General features: G+C 42.7%; 3 protein-coding genes across 4 annotated transcripts; 1 reads left to right on the top strand and 2 right to left on the bottom strand.

Moving 5' to 3' along the window:
• Window positions 1-550: 550 nt before the first annotated feature.
• On the bottom strand, window positions 551-2,700 carry LOC115687985 (uncharacterized). 2 transcript variants are annotated; one of them, XM_030613711.2, is made up of 3 exons: window positions 2,495-2,700; window positions 1,433-1,881; window positions 551-1,331 (listed from the first exon to the last, which is right to left on the bottom strand). In XM_030613711.2, the coding sequence occupies exons 1-3, from the start codon at window positions 2,571-2,573 to the stop codon at window positions 747-749; spliced, it is 1,113 nt and encodes a 370-aa protein (XP_030469571.1). In that variant the 5' UTR covers window positions 2,574-2,700; the 3' UTR covers window positions 551-746. The 2 variants fall into 2 exon arrangements, with proteins under 2 accessions (XP_030469571.1, XP_030469581.1); XM_030613721.2 differs by having other exon boundaries at window positions 551-1,328.
• A 2,379-nt stretch (window positions 2,701-5,079) lies between these two features.
• Window positions 5,080-5,545, bottom strand: LOC115688089 (snakin-2-like). The gene is made up of 2 exons (XM_030613832.2): window positions 5,465-5,545; window positions 5,080-5,304 (listed from the first exon to the last, which is right to left on the bottom strand). The coding sequence occupies exons 1-2, from the start codon at window positions 5,543-5,545 to the stop codon at window positions 5,080-5,082; spliced, it is 306 nt and encodes a 101-aa protein (XP_030469692.1).
• An 8,400-nt stretch (window positions 5,546-13,945) lies between these two features.
• On the top strand, window positions 13,946-17,335 carry LOC115683972 (naringenin,2-oxoglutarate 3-dioxygenase-like). Its single transcript, XM_030608641.2, has 4 exons — window positions 13,946-14,061; window positions 14,339-15,123; window positions 15,574-16,002; window positions 16,754-17,335. The coding sequence occupies exons 2-4, from the start codon at window positions 14,764-14,766 to the stop codon at window positions 17,054-17,056; spliced, it is 1,092 nt and encodes a 363-aa protein (XP_030464501.1). The 5' UTR covers window positions 13,946-14,061; window positions 14,339-14,763; the 3' UTR covers window positions 17,057-17,335.
• Window positions 17,336-17,345: the final 10 nt, after the last annotated feature.

Here is a 17,345-nt window from a genome sequence, read left to right as displayed (position 1 = left end):
TCTTTCGAATGGGACCCTCAAGGTTGGGCTGCGATTGTGCGACCGTGCATTTTTATCTAGGGAACAAATTTTGCGAGCCTCTTCATCTCTCTTGTAAATGAGCCTTGCAAACGCGCTGTTAATGAATTTTGCTGCCATTTCGAGTGATCGGAAAGAGAAATCCTGAACAGATCACTTGATCCTCATTGTATAAGTTGGATGAAAAGAAAATATTGGAGTTTTTTTAAAAAATGGAACCCCTGATTTCATCTCCCTGATTTTTTTTAAAAATCTTGATGACTTTTTCCCGGAATTTGTTGCCGCGAGGCAAAAAGTGATTCGGCGATGAGGCCCTAAGTGCCATATGAAGTTTTATGGCACTATGTAAATTCTTCTTTGTTCTCCTAACTCCGTTTGCGGAAAATGCTGTCCTTTTTTCTCTTTGACATTACATACAATTACAGTTTTGGGTTTCAAATCTTTAACATTATCTTGCAGGAAACTTTTGACAAGATTTGGGAACAGCGACCAAAAAGGACAGAAAACATCTTAAAACAGATTATCATTCGACTGGATTAATAGCAAAATTTCAATTGATTATTAGAAGAAACAATAGTTTCTGGACATTCTTCACACATATTCCTCACACTTTTCATCTACTTGATGAAATCACCAGTAACAGCATCCAAACCATTCTTCCCCCAAGAAAAAGAAAACCAGTAAACAGCAAAAAGGAGGGTGTGTGTGTCTGTGTCATCAATCACCACTCACATCAAATCTGCATTTCCTTCCTCAGCAAACCGCATGTGCTTTCCTCTTGGTGTAGGCAGTCCCTTCAACCGCACGACACCCGGCGAAACATTGCCCTTTCCGCCGTTTCCCTCTTCTTCTTCTCCGACGATTTCATCGTCGCTGTTGTAAACAAACCTGGTGTGGCTTCCAGCAAAGTGGAGCATCTTCTTCTCGCTGTTCACCCACATCGTGCTCATTCCTTGACACAGTTCTTCCACTAGAGATCCATCCACTTCTTCGTATTCATCTTCCTCCTCCTCCTTGACCTCTTCTTCTTCTTCGACGAATGCATCCTCCTCATCATCATCCTCACCATGGGCACTTGCATTGACCTGAATGGACCAGACAGAGGCATTGTCATCATCTGTGGTCGATGACTTCTCTTTGGATCCACTCTCTCCCTCTGGTCCTCCCAGGCAGGTGAGCGCGGATGAGCATTCGGATGAGTCAGAGAGTTCGGATTTCTCGGAGAAATCCGACAGCAGAGACCGAGTTATGATGCTCTTTTGTGACTCAAGACTCTCTTGCTCCTTTTCATCGAAGATGTCACTTATCACCTGCTGAATGCATCAATAAGGAACACAATAAGCCAAGTGTGAACTAATTTGAATAACCTTAACAGATAATATGTTATACCATCTGAAGAAGTTGTTAATCAGACCTGAGAAATTAGTTGCTCTTCACCATTGACTAATGCAGTAGAAGAAACCAAGCCATTGTTCATGCTTCCATCATCTGATAGACTCAGCACCTGCGGCGTGTTGGCCGGAGTTGGGGCAAGAAGCCCCATTGGAGAGTTAACCAAGCCTTGAAGGCGAAGCAAAGGCCTGTTCTCCATAGAAACCCTCGAAAGCACGGCCTCCTCCTCTACTTTCTGCAGTAGAATTTTAACTTGACCCCTCAACAGCGCCTCCCCGGACCCAGGAGTGCTCTTGGCTCTGTTACACCTCTTATTCGCAATCGATGAGGACGGGGTCCGCAAGCTGTTCCCAGCCGCAATCCCAATGATCGGAGAATCATTGGTTATGTCAATGAGCGCAGACCTTTCTTGCTGCTGCTGCTGCTGCTTCCCATTAGTCCTCTGCCTCAAATCAGAATCTTCCAACTTCCCTGCAAAATTTCACCGAACACCATATCATCATAACCCGTTTCAAAAGAAAACAAAACCCCACGATCCTAACCACGGCAGATATCGCAAAGTCACCCACATCACACACAAGAAACACAAACATGGGCAGAACACCCACGAACCCATTTTCCTCCCAAACAAAAGTCACGTCCCTTTCTCATAATCTCGTCCCTAGAAACGACAAACGCCATACAAGACACCATCAAGTTTCGATTTTGAAGAGACGAGCAGAGAGAGAGAGAGAGAGAGAGAGAGAGAGAGAGAGAGAGAGAGAGAGAGAACACCCACCGAACCCATTTTCCTTCCAAACAAAAGACACGTCCTTTTCTCATAATCTCGTCCCTCGGAACGACAAACGCAACATACAAGGCACCGTCAAGTTTCGATTTTGAAGAGGCGAGCAGATAGAGAGAGAACACCCACCGAACCCATTTTCCTTCCAAACAAAAGTCACGTCCTTTCCTCATAATCTCGTTCCTCGAAACGACAAACTCCATACAGGACACCATCAAGTTTCGATTTTGAAGCGGCGAGCGCAGAGAGAGAGAGAGAGAGAGAGAGAGAGAGAGAGAGAGAGAGAACGGAAGGACTCACTCGAGGTCGGAAGGTTCTTGCTGTTGCTAGCGGCGGTCTGAGACCTCGTGACTCTCCTGTTCGACGAAGGGGTCTCCATTGAAAGCCGTGCGCGAAGAATGCTCCAAGAAAGAACAAACGCGAGAGTCCTCTGTGCGTTAGAGAGAGAGAGAGAGAGAGAGAGAGAGAGAGAGAGATGTAGAGAGAGAGGATGTGAGGAGAGCGAAAGGTGGAGAGGGTCTTAAAAAAGGGAGTGCGGAACGGCGTTTTCAGAAGGTATTAGGTGACCGTTAGAGCGTATACACTCCCTCCTGTAAACAAAAAAAAAAAACTAGCCGTTGGACCTTCCACCATTTTTGAAATACGTCCCCCCCCCGTGCGGCCAATGGGATCTCGCCACGTGTCCTCCACGGCCTAAATCGGGGCAGGGGCAAAAAAGGGAAAAAGAATCACAAGGCGTCGGGGGGATTTTCGGAGGAAAAAAAAAAGCATTGAAAATGATTTTACGAAATTTTAATTAGGTTTGATATAACGAAAAATTCCAAACTGGTAAATTTATTACAATAATCCCCTTTTTTTTTCCTAGTCGATAAGAAGTTCTTGGCTACAAATACCATTTTGCATCGATAGTATACAAAATACAACTTTCGGCACCCAAAATATTTCGTCGTATTCCATCTTTTTCTTTTTCAGCCGATATTTAAGTTTTCTTTAAAAGAATGTTGACAACAATGTCGGATGATTAAAATTATCACGGTCTCTCGAGTCATGTGAAGGTTTCATTATGATAGGCGATAATGTGACTGATATAATGGCGTCGAAACGTTGTTCATATTGATGGAATCTGAGATACAACTTACTCCACGAGTATTTCGTCTTATTTCCATCCTTATCCACCTATTCTCAAAGGTTTGGTCTTCAGATCAGAGCTCAAAGTTCCCCGAGAAAGAGGAAAAATAATATGACAAATCCTTGGAATCTTCATGGACATTAAGATGAAAAAAACCATCATGGTTAGAATTTTTAGGATCCTGCTGTAATTTCAAATTTCAATATAATCCCCCGATCTGAAAAAAGAAGAAATATGAATGCAAATATTACGCGGGCCGATACATGGTTTGTAAAAGATAGATATAGAATGATTTTCTCAAGCGCATAAGCACGGTAACTTATATTACAAGCCTAATAAACTGATGTAAATTTCAATTTCACATAAACTAGATGATAAGCTTGAGAATTCTCGGAAGGGAGAAACATAACACTTCCATAGGTTTAAAGAAAATAATAATATGAAAGAGTGTCCCTTGGACACCCGTTAAGTTTTAGTACGTATGTTTTGGAAAATTTGCTATTCGAAGTACGTGACTTTCTCAGATTGTGTAATCCTTCTATTTTTCAAGAAGTCTAGGAAATTGTTACATCTACTTTGAATTAACTTAACTAGTGTTGTAGGGGCATTTGTTAACTATGACCCTTAAAAATATGAACATCTCAAGTCGATTATAATCGTAAGTAAGAACCCTAATAAACCCGAACATGATTGGCAGAGAGGAATCAGTTCTAGAAAAATTTGTCATCGTAATTCAACTTTAGTTATTATTTCGTGCGTTGATTATATGGGCCATGTAATCGACGGTCATTATGAATCCGATCCATGTGAATTTGGGGCCAGGCCAGGATTTTGCCTAGACAGGGGTCTTACACTAGCTTCTCACAGGACCTATGGAAGGCCAGCACGTGCGGAGGTGGCGTTGACCAATGGACAGCTCAGATTCACTTGACCAAGTTTAAAACGTTCTCTTTTCCTTTTTAGCTCCAGAAATCATACTTAGATCTGCGTTCGACGTCCATTGTTCAATCAATAATTTAACTTGAATCTCGAACCACATGGTGACCATTGTCGCACAATCTTTCTCTTACACGACAGATCTTACTGAAGAAAATTATCTATGTCTATGCATATTGGGCTGTTTTCTTTTGAATTTCTTGAATTTAGTAGTCGAATGAAGTATACATCAATGCATGGATTTGTTTATATTGGTGAAACAATTCATTTTCACGCCCCAAGAGACATCTTTCGTTTGTCATAGCCGAATTTATTGATGAAATTGAGGCAAAAAGACATTATAAGTGCCATAAGTTGTGTACGGAGATCACTTTGGTGCCATAACTTTTTTTCGAATCACTTTGGTGCCAACTTTTTTGAAAAACGATCACTTTAGTGCCAATGCTGACATGGCCGCTGGAAATCTGACGTGGCTCTTTTTTTATTAATTTACAATGCTGACATGGCTCACCGGAAATCTGATATGGCTCGCCGGAAATCTGACGTGGCTCTTTTTTTGGCTAGAATTTTGGCCGGAGTCACTAAAGTGATCTCTTTTCCTCCGACTTGGCATCAAAGTGATCCGAAAAAAAGTTATGGCACCAAAGTGATCTCCGTACACAACTTATGGCACTTATAGTGTCCTTTTGCCATGAAATTGACACTAAAAAATCATTACAGGAATCCCCACAAGAGAAATCGATACAATTTTGTTAGGAAACAGCAAGAAAAAACAAAACATTAGAAATTGATGAATTGATGGAAAGAATAAATTTAATTTTCAAGGGCATTTGTGAATGAGGTTGCGGGTGGTGAGGTTCGCATAGCAAGGACAGGTTTCTTGGTTCCCGGCCGTGCCGGGGGGCACGCAGTCGCACGTGGTGCAGCAGCTCCCGCACGCTCTCTTGCACAGGTTCGGCCTCGACAGCAGCTTGCACCTCGCTCCGCAAGCTGCTCCACAATCTATGGGCTGGAGTGAAGGAGTGGGTGCTCCAGTTTTATCCATCTGCAACCGAGAAGCATTTTCATTTGTTGATCATCAGTAGAAACTGTGATCTACGTAAGCGAATAATTGGTTTTTTTCGTTGTTATAATTCTGGTGCTGAACATTGAAATATCGAATCATGTATGTCTTCACGTATATAATGACAAATACTTATAATTACCATCTCCTGAGCTTCTACAACATGGAGGAGTAAAATTGAGAGCAGAATCAGCGAGGCGACGGGAGACTTCCTGAAGGCCATGGCGAGGACCGACGAGAAGAAGCTAACTAAACCGAGTAAACCACGAGTAGTTGTATCGAAACGGCTCGAGAGGAATAATATTTTGAAAAGGGTTTTGCGAAAGTAGCTGGGAGAGAAAGAGAGAGAGACAGAGCTGTAAGCAGTGATGAGTTGCAAGAAAGAGTGTGAGCTTTGAGGCAGTTTTACAGTGAAGGAAAGAAAGGATGGTGATGGTGGGAGTGGCTGGTGAAGGCACTTTTGAACGACAAAGAACGTAGTATCTGAGTTTGCATGCACTCATTGACCGTAATGAAAAGAATATTCAAATTGCGAAGCACACAGCGAAGGTTCACAATGCCAGATTGATCCAGCGCACACGAAGCTCAATTTGCCCTGGGAAATTTTTATAGACATTTTATAACATTGGAGTGATGAACTGAAGACGTGACACAGAACTTTCTCATCCTGTAAATGCAGATTGGAAAAGACGGATCTTGCATGGGGGAAAATGATTATTCCATGCTTGCGGATTGGAATGAAGACCGCCGTGCTGGAGTCAACGCCTCTTATGAGAGAAAGAAAGGTCCTCCAATTAGGACCTGGTCCTGAAAAGTCCAACTTTCTCATTGATTGGACTTTGGTCCTGAATCGACTCTGGTAAAAGGAGGAAAATTAAACTAACGATTCGAACTTTGAGGACAGCTGGAATCTTTCAAGGTGCAAAGCTGGTTGGTCAAAAGAAAGTCAAAAAAAAGAAAAGATAAAGGAAAGCAAAGTTCAGCTTGTCAACTTGGACTTTGGCTTGAGACTTCCCTTTCACAGAAGTCGGTTGGACTTCAAGAGGCGGTGGAACACCTATAAATATGGCTTAGCGAGCGCGAAGGATATGAAGATAAGTCACCAGATGCATAGGTGAGCTTCAAGAGAGAAGAGACAATGCAGGCCAAGTAGAGAGAGAGAGAGAGAGATCAACAGAATTATAGTGAGAGTGTGTCTCTATATAAGCAAGTATTGCTTTGGGTGTGGTGAGAGAAAGTAGATTTTAATAGTCGTGTGAGATAATATTTGAGTGTTGTACTACAATTTGGTATAACGAGTGTACCTCGAGTTGTCTATTACAATTCTCTCATATTACTACCACAATGCTTTCACATACCCTACATATGGTATCAGAGATGTATCTCTGAATACCCTACAATTGGTATCAGAGCAAGATTATGTACCCAACATTTGGTATCGAAGCTAGGCGGTTAGGAACTGGAGGATCAAAACCAGTGGCCGGAGACTGAGAACCTAGAGTAGATGATCGAGGATCGTGAACTCAGAGCTTGCAATGGTATTTACCAGTTCCATTCAATTGCAACTTTCAAAGTTGAATGGAGGGAATTTCAATAAATAGTGTGTCTAGATGAAGGTTTTTTTCAATTGCAAGATTTGTGGAACCTGGTAAAGAAGGGCTACACTGAAATGGCCAATGTTGAAGCATTCGATGCTTTAAGAAAGTAGGAGAAAGATTCGTCAGCAAAGTCCTGAAAGAAAGATCAGAAAGCATTGTATCCGATCTTTCAAGCTATGGAAGAAACAATATTTTAAAAAAATATCGAGTGCGTAGACTACAAAAGTAGGGTCAGATATTTTGCAAAACTCCTACAAAGGCAATGATCGTGTCAGACTAGTGCGGCTTCAAACACTTCAAGGAGATTTCGAATCTTTATGCAAGAATGACTCTGAATATATTTCGGCGTACTTTGATCGTGTACAACCATCGTTAACCAAGTGAGGGTTAATGGTGAAGAACTCCTAGATGTTCAAGTTTTAGAACAAATTTTAAGGTCTTTGATGGAAAGATTTGACCATGTTGTTGCGGCGATTGAAGAATGCCAAGATATATCAACCATGACGTTAGAGCGATCGATGGGTTCATTATGCTCGCATGAGCAAAGAATGAATAAGCAGTCCATCAGTTCGAATCTCGAGCAAGTGCTTGCAGAGTCGGGTTGTTCAATCAAATGAGGAGATTATCAAGGTGGACCAGGCAATGGAGGTGCCTGAGGTAGAGGTGGAAATTTGAATCCCGCCGGTAAGTATAAAACACGCGAGAAATCGAAGGTTAGGTGTTTTAAGTGCAACAAATTCGGACATTACAAATCCGAATGTCAATGAGAGGTGACGAAACATGCAAAAGCTTTGAGATGAGACAATACAGCCCAAGTAGAGAGAGAGAGAGAGAGAGAAGAGAGAGAGAGAGAGAGAGAGAGAGAGGGGGGGGGGGGGGGTTGGCTCTCTATGTACGAGAGATAAACAGAATTATACCGAGAGTGTCTCTGTATAAGCAAGTATTGCTTTGAGTGTGGTAAGAGAAAGTAGATTTATTTAAGTGTTACACTTGAACTGCTGTTTCGTGTGACGATTGTATCTCAAGTTGTCTATTGGTATCAGAGCAAGGTTACACACCCAACTGTTAGGAAAAATATGTATGTAAGAAATGGAATCGGAATGTAGTCGGACTTTGAGGCGTGTAATCACTATCTTTTATGATCAATTTGCCCCCCGAAGTTGCTATTGGTTACTGGCAAATTCCCTTCAGGAAACAACAAAGTCACGATGAGAATACTAGATAACAATTTCAGTAAATCTCCTAAAACTTTCTGCGAAATAATTGAGAAAATGGCTGTCTCGTTTTTCTCTTAAGGAAGACGAAAATGAAGGGAGTTCTGAATCTGTCAATTGAACAGAATTGTCTAATATATATAAGCAAATAGGACACACCTCTTGGTGTCTAACCGCCAATACGAACACACCCATTTATGTCCGAAAAATTGCAATTCGGACATGACCCTTCGTGTCTGAAAACCGCCAATCGGACACAACCGTTCATGTCCGAAAAGTTGCAATTCAGACACAACTCTTCGAGCATGATGGACATACCTTTTCGTGTCCTAAAACGAACAATTTTGTCCGAACAGTCATAAGTTTAAAAAAATTTAAAATAAATAAATAAATTGTTGATTAAGGCTTATTTTGGTCCGCGGTGTGCAAGCGTGCAAAGTGCTAAGTGTGCGTAATATGCGCGTTAAAGGATAATACCTTAACTTATAAATAGACAAAAATTTTCTTTTCTTTCGTATGTGAGACAAGGGAATAGCCTTTTTTATTTGTTTTACAAACAAACACCAACACCAACACCCCGGCCCTGTCCTGTGAAACTACGGATTTCATGGTTCCGGGGTTTGCATCGCATGTCACGAATATTTTGGGGGCCTAGTTTGTGGATTTAAGGTGACACGAGATAGCCGAAGGGCTTATATCGAATAGCAAGGATATTACTATTTACGGAAGCAGAGGGAATTTATGATCAGCTAATGAAAAACAAATGTGGAGAAACCGGTTTTGAAAGGGCCTAATTCCCAAAAAAAACTCCAAACTTTACACTTTGTTCCAATTATATCCTGAACTTTTTTTTGTCTCAAGAAAAACCTCAAACTTTTATCTGAATCCCAAATCTGCCATACCGTTATAAATCAGTCCAATTAACGTCAGAAAAAAAAAAAAAAATAGAACCAGCAGTTGCGGCGTGGCCAAGCCTTCGCGGGTGGCCGCCGCCACAGCCGCCGGGAAGGAGCGGCGGCTCCCTCGCTGGGCCTTCCCGAAGGCCGGCGAGGGTCGCCGCCTTCGGAAAGCCCGTGCGAGGGCCGCCGACCCCAGGCGAGGCCTCGTCCGTGGTGGGCGACCCTAGGCAAGGCCTCGCCTGGGTCGGCGGCCCTCGCCCGGGCGTTCCGAAGGCCGGCGACCCTCGTCGGCCCGGGCGAGTCGCCGGCGAGGGCCCGCGGCCCCTCGATCCGGGGCGAGGTGGGAACGCCCGTGGCGAGGTCGCCGACCCCGAGCGAGGCCTCGCCCGAGGTGGGGGCGACCCCGAGCGAGGCCTCGCCGGGGTCGGTGGCCTCACCTTGGCGTTCCGAAGGCCAGGCGACCCTCGCCGGCCCGGGCGAGTCGCCGGCGAGGGCTCTGCGGCCCTCGATCCGGGGCGAGGGTCGTGCCCTCCCCGTGATCGGGGCCGCAGCCCTCGCCGGCGACTCGCCCGGGCCGGCGAGGGTCGCCGGCCTTCGGGAACGCCCAGGCGAGGGCCGCCGCTCCTTCCCGGCGGCTGTGGTGGCGGCCACCGGCGAAGGCTTGGCCAAGCCGCAGCTGCTGGTTCTTTTTTTTTTTTTTTTTTTTTTTTCTGATGTTAATTGGATTGATTTATAACGGTAGGGCAGATTTGGGACTCGGATAAAAGTTTGAGGTTTTTCTTGAGACAAAAAAAAGTTCATGATATAATTAGGACAAAGTATAAAGTTTGGGGTTTTTTTGGGAATTAGGCCGTTTTGAAAGTCACTTATTTTCCTGGTTTTAGTTTAGGTTGACATGGTTTGCGCTATGGGCTAAGCGTATTTTCTTTCTTCAGGATTGAGTGTGGGAGGTGATGGTGATGAGATCTTTTTATGTCATCAGCCAAAAAGGTTTCTGGGCACGTGATCTCAATCCTATCACGCACGTCTCCCAGTCTCTTCTGATCAATGAAAATACCGATGACAGTACTTGACCCCTCCGATCGCACCAAAGGAAACAGTATAATGGCTCTCGAGTCGCAACAAGCATTCACAAACTATGCGAACCTTGAGGTGTAGAGAGTATCGAGTTCCTGCATCCATTCCGAATAGCCATTTTAGCATTTGATCATATAGCCAAGTGTGCAACCATACCCATATATGGAACGAGCCCCTTTATTCTTCATGAAACAGAAGAGAAACGTACTTTTGCAAAAGGCTTTTATCATGCTGTGGATTCCCACAGGCCAGTGAATGGAAACATTCACAGGAGGTGGGTGGACTTTTGTGAGATTAATAGTATTGTATTCACGAAATGGTGGAATCACATCAAGAAATATGCTTGGCCCTTCAGATGGAGAATCAGTCCATCCAAGATTTGCCCCTCTTTATCCTCAAGAGAATGTCCAGCTCATAAGTCAAAGCACGTGTTGGTGTTGCTTCCGGCGGCGCCGCGCAATATGCTCGTGGGAAAACAAAACCACTTGAAAGCTGTAGCATTTATGAGTACAGGCACATGCGCAAAACACTGAATAAAACCGAGAATGTGAATAAAGCTGATTTGGCAATCCCGGACTTCAGATTCGATAAGATTTTGCAATCAAGAGAAATCTCTATATATACAGACCGATCATCTGGGGCTTTGTAGCTGTGAATTGAAATTGCAAAGTCTTCAATGTCCCTCAAAGGCTTACGATGTTTCAACAGATAGGTTGGAAGATATCGGAATGCCGATGTTGGGACCTTGAAGGCCTACACCATGTTTCTGAAGAAAGACGGAACCCTCAAGCGAATTGGCGAAGTCCTCGATACCTCAAAGGCTTCCAATATTCCATCTGAACACGTTGGAATGTTGGTTGCCAATGAGGGATATTGAAGGCTTACTCAATCGAGTTAAGGATCGTATTGCATCAAGTTCGGTCCATCATGTTGATGATAGAACACAGAACAACTGAACCCTCCAGTCTCGACTATCTGGAGCTGATGACCAGGTATGTTGCTGCGAGTGCATTCTCTTTCATCATCACTACGTAGAGCCTTCTTCCCTTCAGACTCTCGAGGAGCGAGTGTCACGACGAAGCATAGGAAACACGAGATTAGCCATGTCGATGGAAAGTGGTGTCGACCTATTAAATATTGTTGATGATGATGCTGCGAAGGAGAACGAAATATTTTGTTGGTTGAGTCACAAATGGCAGCTACTGCATTATTTCCTCCATTTTTTTCTTATAAATTTTCAAGTGATGATTACTCCATATTATGTTGTCATAGATTTACTATGAAAAGAATCGTCGTAAGATCTTTCACTTTAATGCCTCGCTCGTCCCTCCCATCCCCCTCCCTCTCACTCCCTCTCTTAACCTTTCTTCGCCTCTTCCACTTCTTGAGGGGAGGGACCTCCTAGTTGCTTTTCCTTTAATTTTCTTTTGTGTTTTTTCCTTACTCTCTCTATCTAGTTTTAGATTTTGGGAGCTCTGCTCTCCCGATTTAATTCTAGATTTTGGAGTTATAATAAATAAGTGCTTCGTCTCCAGTTTCAATGGTGTTCATAGCAATTTTAGTGTCAAATATGTGCTATGTTGAACATGTTTTAATTAAAAGCTTTGGCATCTTGCACTGGGTAAAGGGCTCGCTTTCACATGTATTAGATATGAGTTTATTCAACATGTTTATGTTGTCTCCGTACGGTGATGGTGTTGTGATGGTGTTGGAGACACCAAACCTAGGCGCACACCGCTGAACAGCAAAGCCGTAACAACAGATGGAGATTCCGGTGTGTGCTTATCATTGATGATGCTGTGTGATTGGGTGATCGGTCATCGATTCTTTCGCTTGATAATAGTCACAAATCTACTGTTGAATGACGAATGTGCGATTATCTCTGTCAACTATGTTCTGAGGATATACCTTGATTTCTGGTTTTCAGTTTGTTTTAAAGCTTTATGGGCTTGTCTTGTTATTGTGACTTTTGAGATTTTCTATGAATCCTTTCATGTATCATTTCGGTAATGAATGTAAATTTCTTTTGACCAAAAGAAAAATGCCTCGCTCGTTAAAGTTAGTGATGCTACTTATTGCAAAAATTCATCCTAAAAGCTTAACTATTAAATGAATGCGTGGTTTAATAATAAAATATTTTAATTAATTTAGTCTTTTTGTCTAGTATTAAGTGTGAAAATATTTTATTGGGGGAGGCAAATAGGGGCTTGGAAAGATTTGAACTCAAGACCCCCTCCTTTGATACAATGTGTTGGGTGATCTTGGGTCTCTCTTACCCTAAAAGCTAGCTTAATCGGGTGAGGATTTTTTTCATATTTATAAACTGACCACTAAACCCTTTCACAACCGATGTAGGATAAAGCCAACAATCTCCCCCTCACACATAGGGCCTGGATCAGAGATGGCTAGCATCCACGTCAATGATTTCCGGTCAAAATTGGCCGAATAGTCTCAATTGGCAAAACGTGAAAATGTTTGGACTCCATCGTTATAATTAAAAGGTTTATGACTGAATTGGCAAAAATGCAATAGACTTAAAATTTTTTGGACAATTTTCAGACTTGGAGTATATCTTTTGCAATGATAGATGGTCACATGCTTTGTCCTGGCATGATAAACCGATCATGCATGATGTCTTTATCCCTAATGGCTCTAAACCTAACAATTACTCAAAAAAAACAGTCGAAAACCATCTCATTTTCGATTTCCTTCTCGAGGAAGACATCAGAATTTTTGCCCACGAATTCTACTTGCCTAACCCTAGCTAAATGCATTGCATTTCCCATCTATAGATGCAATCAACTCCTTGTTGAGCTTGACTAGATAGCTTTGAAATTTGCATCATTTCGATCCAACCATAGTCAGTTTGTGGCTCTGATCTGATTGGTTTGGTAATAAACTAATTCGGGCACAACCGTGTGCTGCAAATAATGAACAGTAACCTAAATGAAGGAGCTGATACATGCTTTGACCACTAGGAGAAGTCCACCTGTAAAATAGCATGATTAATTCATACAAATCAACAATTCTAGGTATATTAAGATTGATATACAAAATTAATTCCCAAACTATCGCGTTTATAGTCATGTTAAGTTTTTCAGTTGGATATAACCCACTTATCCAAATGCATATCATATCACTTTGTAAACAATTTTTTTAACCTATTTTTCGTAAACCGCTATTATTTCTTTTATACAAGTTCGGTTTATAGAATTTGGTATATCAAGCATTGTTTTCAAAGCTTATCATGATCAATTTGAATTACCTAAGTGGTACACTATCGATATGGGTCAAATAAATGAAATAAAGTATCCGATGCTGATTGAATCGACCACTTCGTTCCAATATTCGAAACGGAGATATTCGATGATGTAGGATCGTCTTATCATGTGCTTTATATCGGATTTGGTTAAATCCATTTAACGCTCTATAAATTCCATTAGTATGCAGTAATGTTATCTGTCAATGATTCTCAAAAAGAACAAAAAAGATAAATAAATAAGAGGTAGCACCCTTCTTCTTTTTTCTTTTTTGAAAATGAAAGCACCTTTTCTGTTGTGAAATGAGAGGGCACTGAGCAACGACCAGCTTCGTTTAGAACATTCCGGGGAATGACGCTGGTTATTTAAGGTGCGAATGATAACATTTCTCTTCCTCGACTCTATTTCTTGCTAGAAATAGCAAAATCTATTTTTCTTTCCTGAACAAATTTCTGAGCAAAAAGTAGTGTTTGATAACAATACAAAATTTTTATTTCTGGAATAGAAATTTGTTTGAGAATGACATAGAATTTTTGTTCCCACCTACCAGTGAGCAGCGGCGGCGGGGAGGGACGGCCGACCGGCGAGCGGCGATGGTTAGCCAGCCGGCAAGCGATGATGGATGGCATGCCGGCGAGTGGCGGCAATGGGCGGCGACGGTGAACGGCCGATGAATGGGCGATGGTAGGCGGTAAGGGTGAGTAATAAAAGAGAGTTGTTATTTTTGTTTTTGTTCTAGAAATAAAAAAGTAGAAAATTTTAACTTATTATTTCTGTTCTAAATTTATTTCTGGCCAAAATTTATCCCATAAATAAAAAAATGAAATCATTTTACTAAAGGGATTTCTATTCCAAACTTATTCCGGAGAAAAAAAAAAGAAATAAAATGATTATTATTCGCGCTCTCAGTTTTGTTTGAACGACCGTTGTTAGTTTGTTTTGTTTTGGTCTGAACGACGGTTATTCAGTTCGTTGGGTGGACTCTGAAGCTGAACACGACGCAATCTCTGTAATTTTCCCACCATCGCCATCACCCCAAAACCTGCAAGTTTTCCTTCTTTGTACATCCATCGTCGGTTCCGTATTAAGGTCGAAGCTTTTCAAGAAACTACACTTTCCCCATTTTCTTTTCCCTTTTCCCTTCACGGTGCAGCCCCCACACAGAGGCACGAGATCGGTCGCTTCTAGATGGGGGTTGTTGGCGCCTGCAGGAGCTCTCTCAATCACTAGCAATGGGTGGTAGTTGATGCTGATCATTCACTTCCCGCCACCCTATATATCCCTCTCCGTGGCTCGACTCTCGCTAGCTGTAGAGTTTTTGGCCACGAAAAGAGAAGATCCCCAGTAAGCGTTTGGTGAAGTTCCGGAGAGAAATAGGGCACCTGAGATCGGGATGGCTCCGTCGACCCTCACTATGCTGGCCGAGGAGAGGACCTTCCCGGAGAAGTTTGTGCGCGACGAGGACGAGCGTCCCACGGTGGCCTATAATCAGTTCAGCAACGATGTTCCGGTGATATCGCTTGCCGGGATTGATGAGGTCGATGGGAGGAGGGGTGAGATATGCAGGAAGATTGTGGATGCCTGTGAGGAGTGGGGGATATTCCAGGTGGTCGATCATGGGGTTGATGGGAAGATGATAGGCAAGATGAACCGCCTCGCTCGCGAATTCTTCGTCTTGCCTGCGGAGGAGAAGCTGAGGTATGATATGACTGGTGGCAAGAAGGGTGGCTTCCTCGTCTCCAGCCATCTACAGGTAGTTTTTCGAAACAATCATCCCTCTTGTCGTCTCGACTGCTCTGGCTGCTGTGTTTTTTGTCATGTTGTTCGTGGTGGTGGTCTCTTTTTGGGTCTATGTTTAGATGTTCTCTCTGTTGATATGTATTTACCTTGGCTTAAACATCAACGCAGGCGGAAAACTGATAGAGTGGCGTACAAATGAAATGAAGACACTTTTCTGGAATTGATTACAACCAAAGACTAGGTGTCCTTTGATATGTTATCAATTATTTTACGTTCCTGTTCACTATTCTTCTCATTTCTGATTCCTTAATTGAAACCACCACCCATATTTTACGTTCCTGTTCGCTATTCTTCTCTTTTCTGTTCACTGTTACTACTTACTAGGAAATATTGCTCAGCTATGTTAATGGATGAAGATTAAGTAATAGAGTCTTGACAGATGACAATTTTGTGATGAATACAGGGAGAAGCTGTCCAAGACTGGCGTGAATTAATGATATACTTCTCATACCCAGTTCAAAGCAGAGATTATTCTAGATGGCCGGACAAGCCTGAGGGATGGAGGGCCGTGATTGAAGAGTACAGTGAGAAGTTGATGGGGCTTGCTCGCGAGCTCCTGGGAGTCCTATCGGAAGCTATGGGATTGGAGAAGGGGGCATTAACAGAAGCCTGTGTTGAAATGGATCAAAAGGTTGTGATTAATTTCTATCCTAAGTGTCCACAGCCAGATCTAACTCTCGGTCTCAAGCGGCACACTGATGCAGGCATCATCACCCTACTGCTCCAGGATGAAGTGGGTGGACTCCAGGCCACCAGGGATGGTGGCAAGACGTGGATAACTGTGCAGCCCGTGGAGGGGGCCTTCGTGGTGAATCTTGGTGATTATGGACACGTGAGTTCATTTTATAAACTTTTTTGTGATTAAAATCATTGTGGAAGTGTTAGAACATGTACTTAACTAGACCTGCTTGTTTCATGAGGTCAGGCTGAATGGCTAAACTCAATCACTAAAAAGTTAGCTAAACTTGCAAATTCTTCGGACAGCAGCTTTGAACTGTTAAAGTCCTTTGACCCGAAGTTGTGAAACTCGATAAAAACTACTTTTAAGCTCTTTGATCATCGATCCTGAAGCTGCTTGGTAAAGTTTTTCTAAATTACCCTAGACAGGTCGTCGAACTTATTGGGCAGGTGTAGGTCCAAGCGTTCATAGTTGTACTTCTTTTACACTAACCAGGTTGGACCATCACACATTTGTTTAAAGCTGACTTGAGCTAGCCTATTTCAACAGCCCAATACTGATGAACAGGCCAGGCCAGCCTATGTCATAATGAATACCACTCATGGTCAATAAGTCAGTACATACGCTCCCTACTTAGTATCTCTGGTGACATTGAGCTGTTACAGTGACACGAGGGAAGAGTTTGGCTGCCTAAACCCATTTTAACACTCTTGTCATCTAGATGACATATTGAACCTAGGGCTATGGTTATGCTACAGGTAATTGCGTCTGCGCACAAGCATGCTTCACACAAGATAGCTGCTTAAGTTAACTGTCTATGCATTCTGTACTGGAAAAATCAGTATTTCACCAGATGTTCTATTGTGTGGTTTCACTTCTCACTGCATTTGCTCTTTCTGTGCAGTATCTGAGCAATGGGAGGTTCAAGAGTGCAGACCACCAAGCGGTGGTGAATTCCAACTACAGCCGGTTGTCTATAGCCACATTCCAGAACCCAGCACCCGAAGCCATCGTGTACCCACTTAAGATCCAGGAGGGAGAGAAACCTGTGCTGGAAGAGCCTGTTACTTTTACAGAGATGTACAGGTGGAAAATGAACAAGGACATTGAACTAGCCAGGCTGAAGAAGCTGGCCAAGGAGCAGCAATCGAATGATTTGGACAAAGCAAAGTTGGAATATAAGCCTATGGAGAAGCTCCTGGCTTGAGCCTACAAAGGTCCTAAACACTATGTTCGGAATATGGTTCTGTATCGTTTTTCTGGTGTGCTGAACTAGGTCGGAGACGTGCTGATTTAGTCACTCTTTGAAGCTAGATAATCATCAATGCACTACCTATGCGCTCAATGATGTGTTAGGCTGGAGTAAGAGGAAAGGAATGTGAACTACTGAAAAATGAACTTGTCATCAGTAAACTTTCATGTCACAGCATGTTTTCATCATGCTAGGACTAATATTCAACTCTGCTTTTTCTGTGTGGAAACGTGATGTTACATAT

Source organism: Syzygium oleosum, unplaced genomic scaffold, assembly GCF_021117445.2.
Source record: "Syzygium oleosum isolate NSW1041296 unplaced genomic scaffold, Sole_v2.1 Sole_v2.08, whole genome shotgun sequence".
Classification (NCBI taxonomy): Eukaryota; Viridiplantae; Streptophyta; class Magnoliopsida; order Myrtales; family Myrtaceae; genus Syzygium; species Syzygium oleosum.
Note: the sequence above shows the minus strand (reverse complement) of the source record. Positions and strands in the feature narration are given on the sequence as shown.

What these genes read in the sequence shown, in the direction of transcription:
- LOC115687985 (XM_030613711.2), bottom strand. Translation starts at nt 2,573, where the DNA reads ATGGAGACCCCTTCGTCGAACAGGAGAGTCACGAGGTCTCAGACCGCC. An exon ending in CAAGAACCTTCCGACCTCGA is followed by an intron (nt 1,882 to 2,494) that starts GTGAGTCCTTCC and finishes GAAATTTTGCAG; the next exon opens with GGAAGTTGGAAGATTCTGAT. An exon ending in AAGAGCAACTAATTTCTCAG is followed by an intron (nt 1,332 to 1,432) that starts GTCTGATTAACA and finishes TGATGCATTCAG; the next exon opens with CAGGTGATAAGTGACATCTT.
- LOC115688089 (XM_030613832.2), bottom strand. Translation starts at nt 5,545, where the DNA reads ATGGCCTTCAGGAAGTCTCCCGTCGCCTCGCTGATTCTGCTCTCAATT. An exon ending in TTGTAGAAGCTCAGGAGATG is followed by an intron (nt 5,305 to 5,464) that starts GTAATTATAAGT and finishes TCTCGGTTGCAG; the next exon opens with ATGGATAAAACTGGAGCACC.
- LOC115683972 (XM_030608641.2), top strand. Translation starts at nt 14,764, where the DNA reads ATGGCTCCGTCGACCCTCACTATGCTGGCCGAGGAGAGGACCTTCCCG. An exon ending in TCGTCTCCAGCCATCTACAG is followed by an intron (nt 15,124 to 15,573) that starts GTAGTTTTTCGA and finishes TGATGAATACAG; the next exon opens with GGAGAAGCTGTCCAAGACTG. An exon ending in ATCTTGGTGATTATGGACAC is followed by an intron (nt 16,003 to 16,753) that starts GTGAGTTCATTT and finishes CTTTCTGTGCAG; the next exon opens with TATCTGAGCAATGGGAGGTT.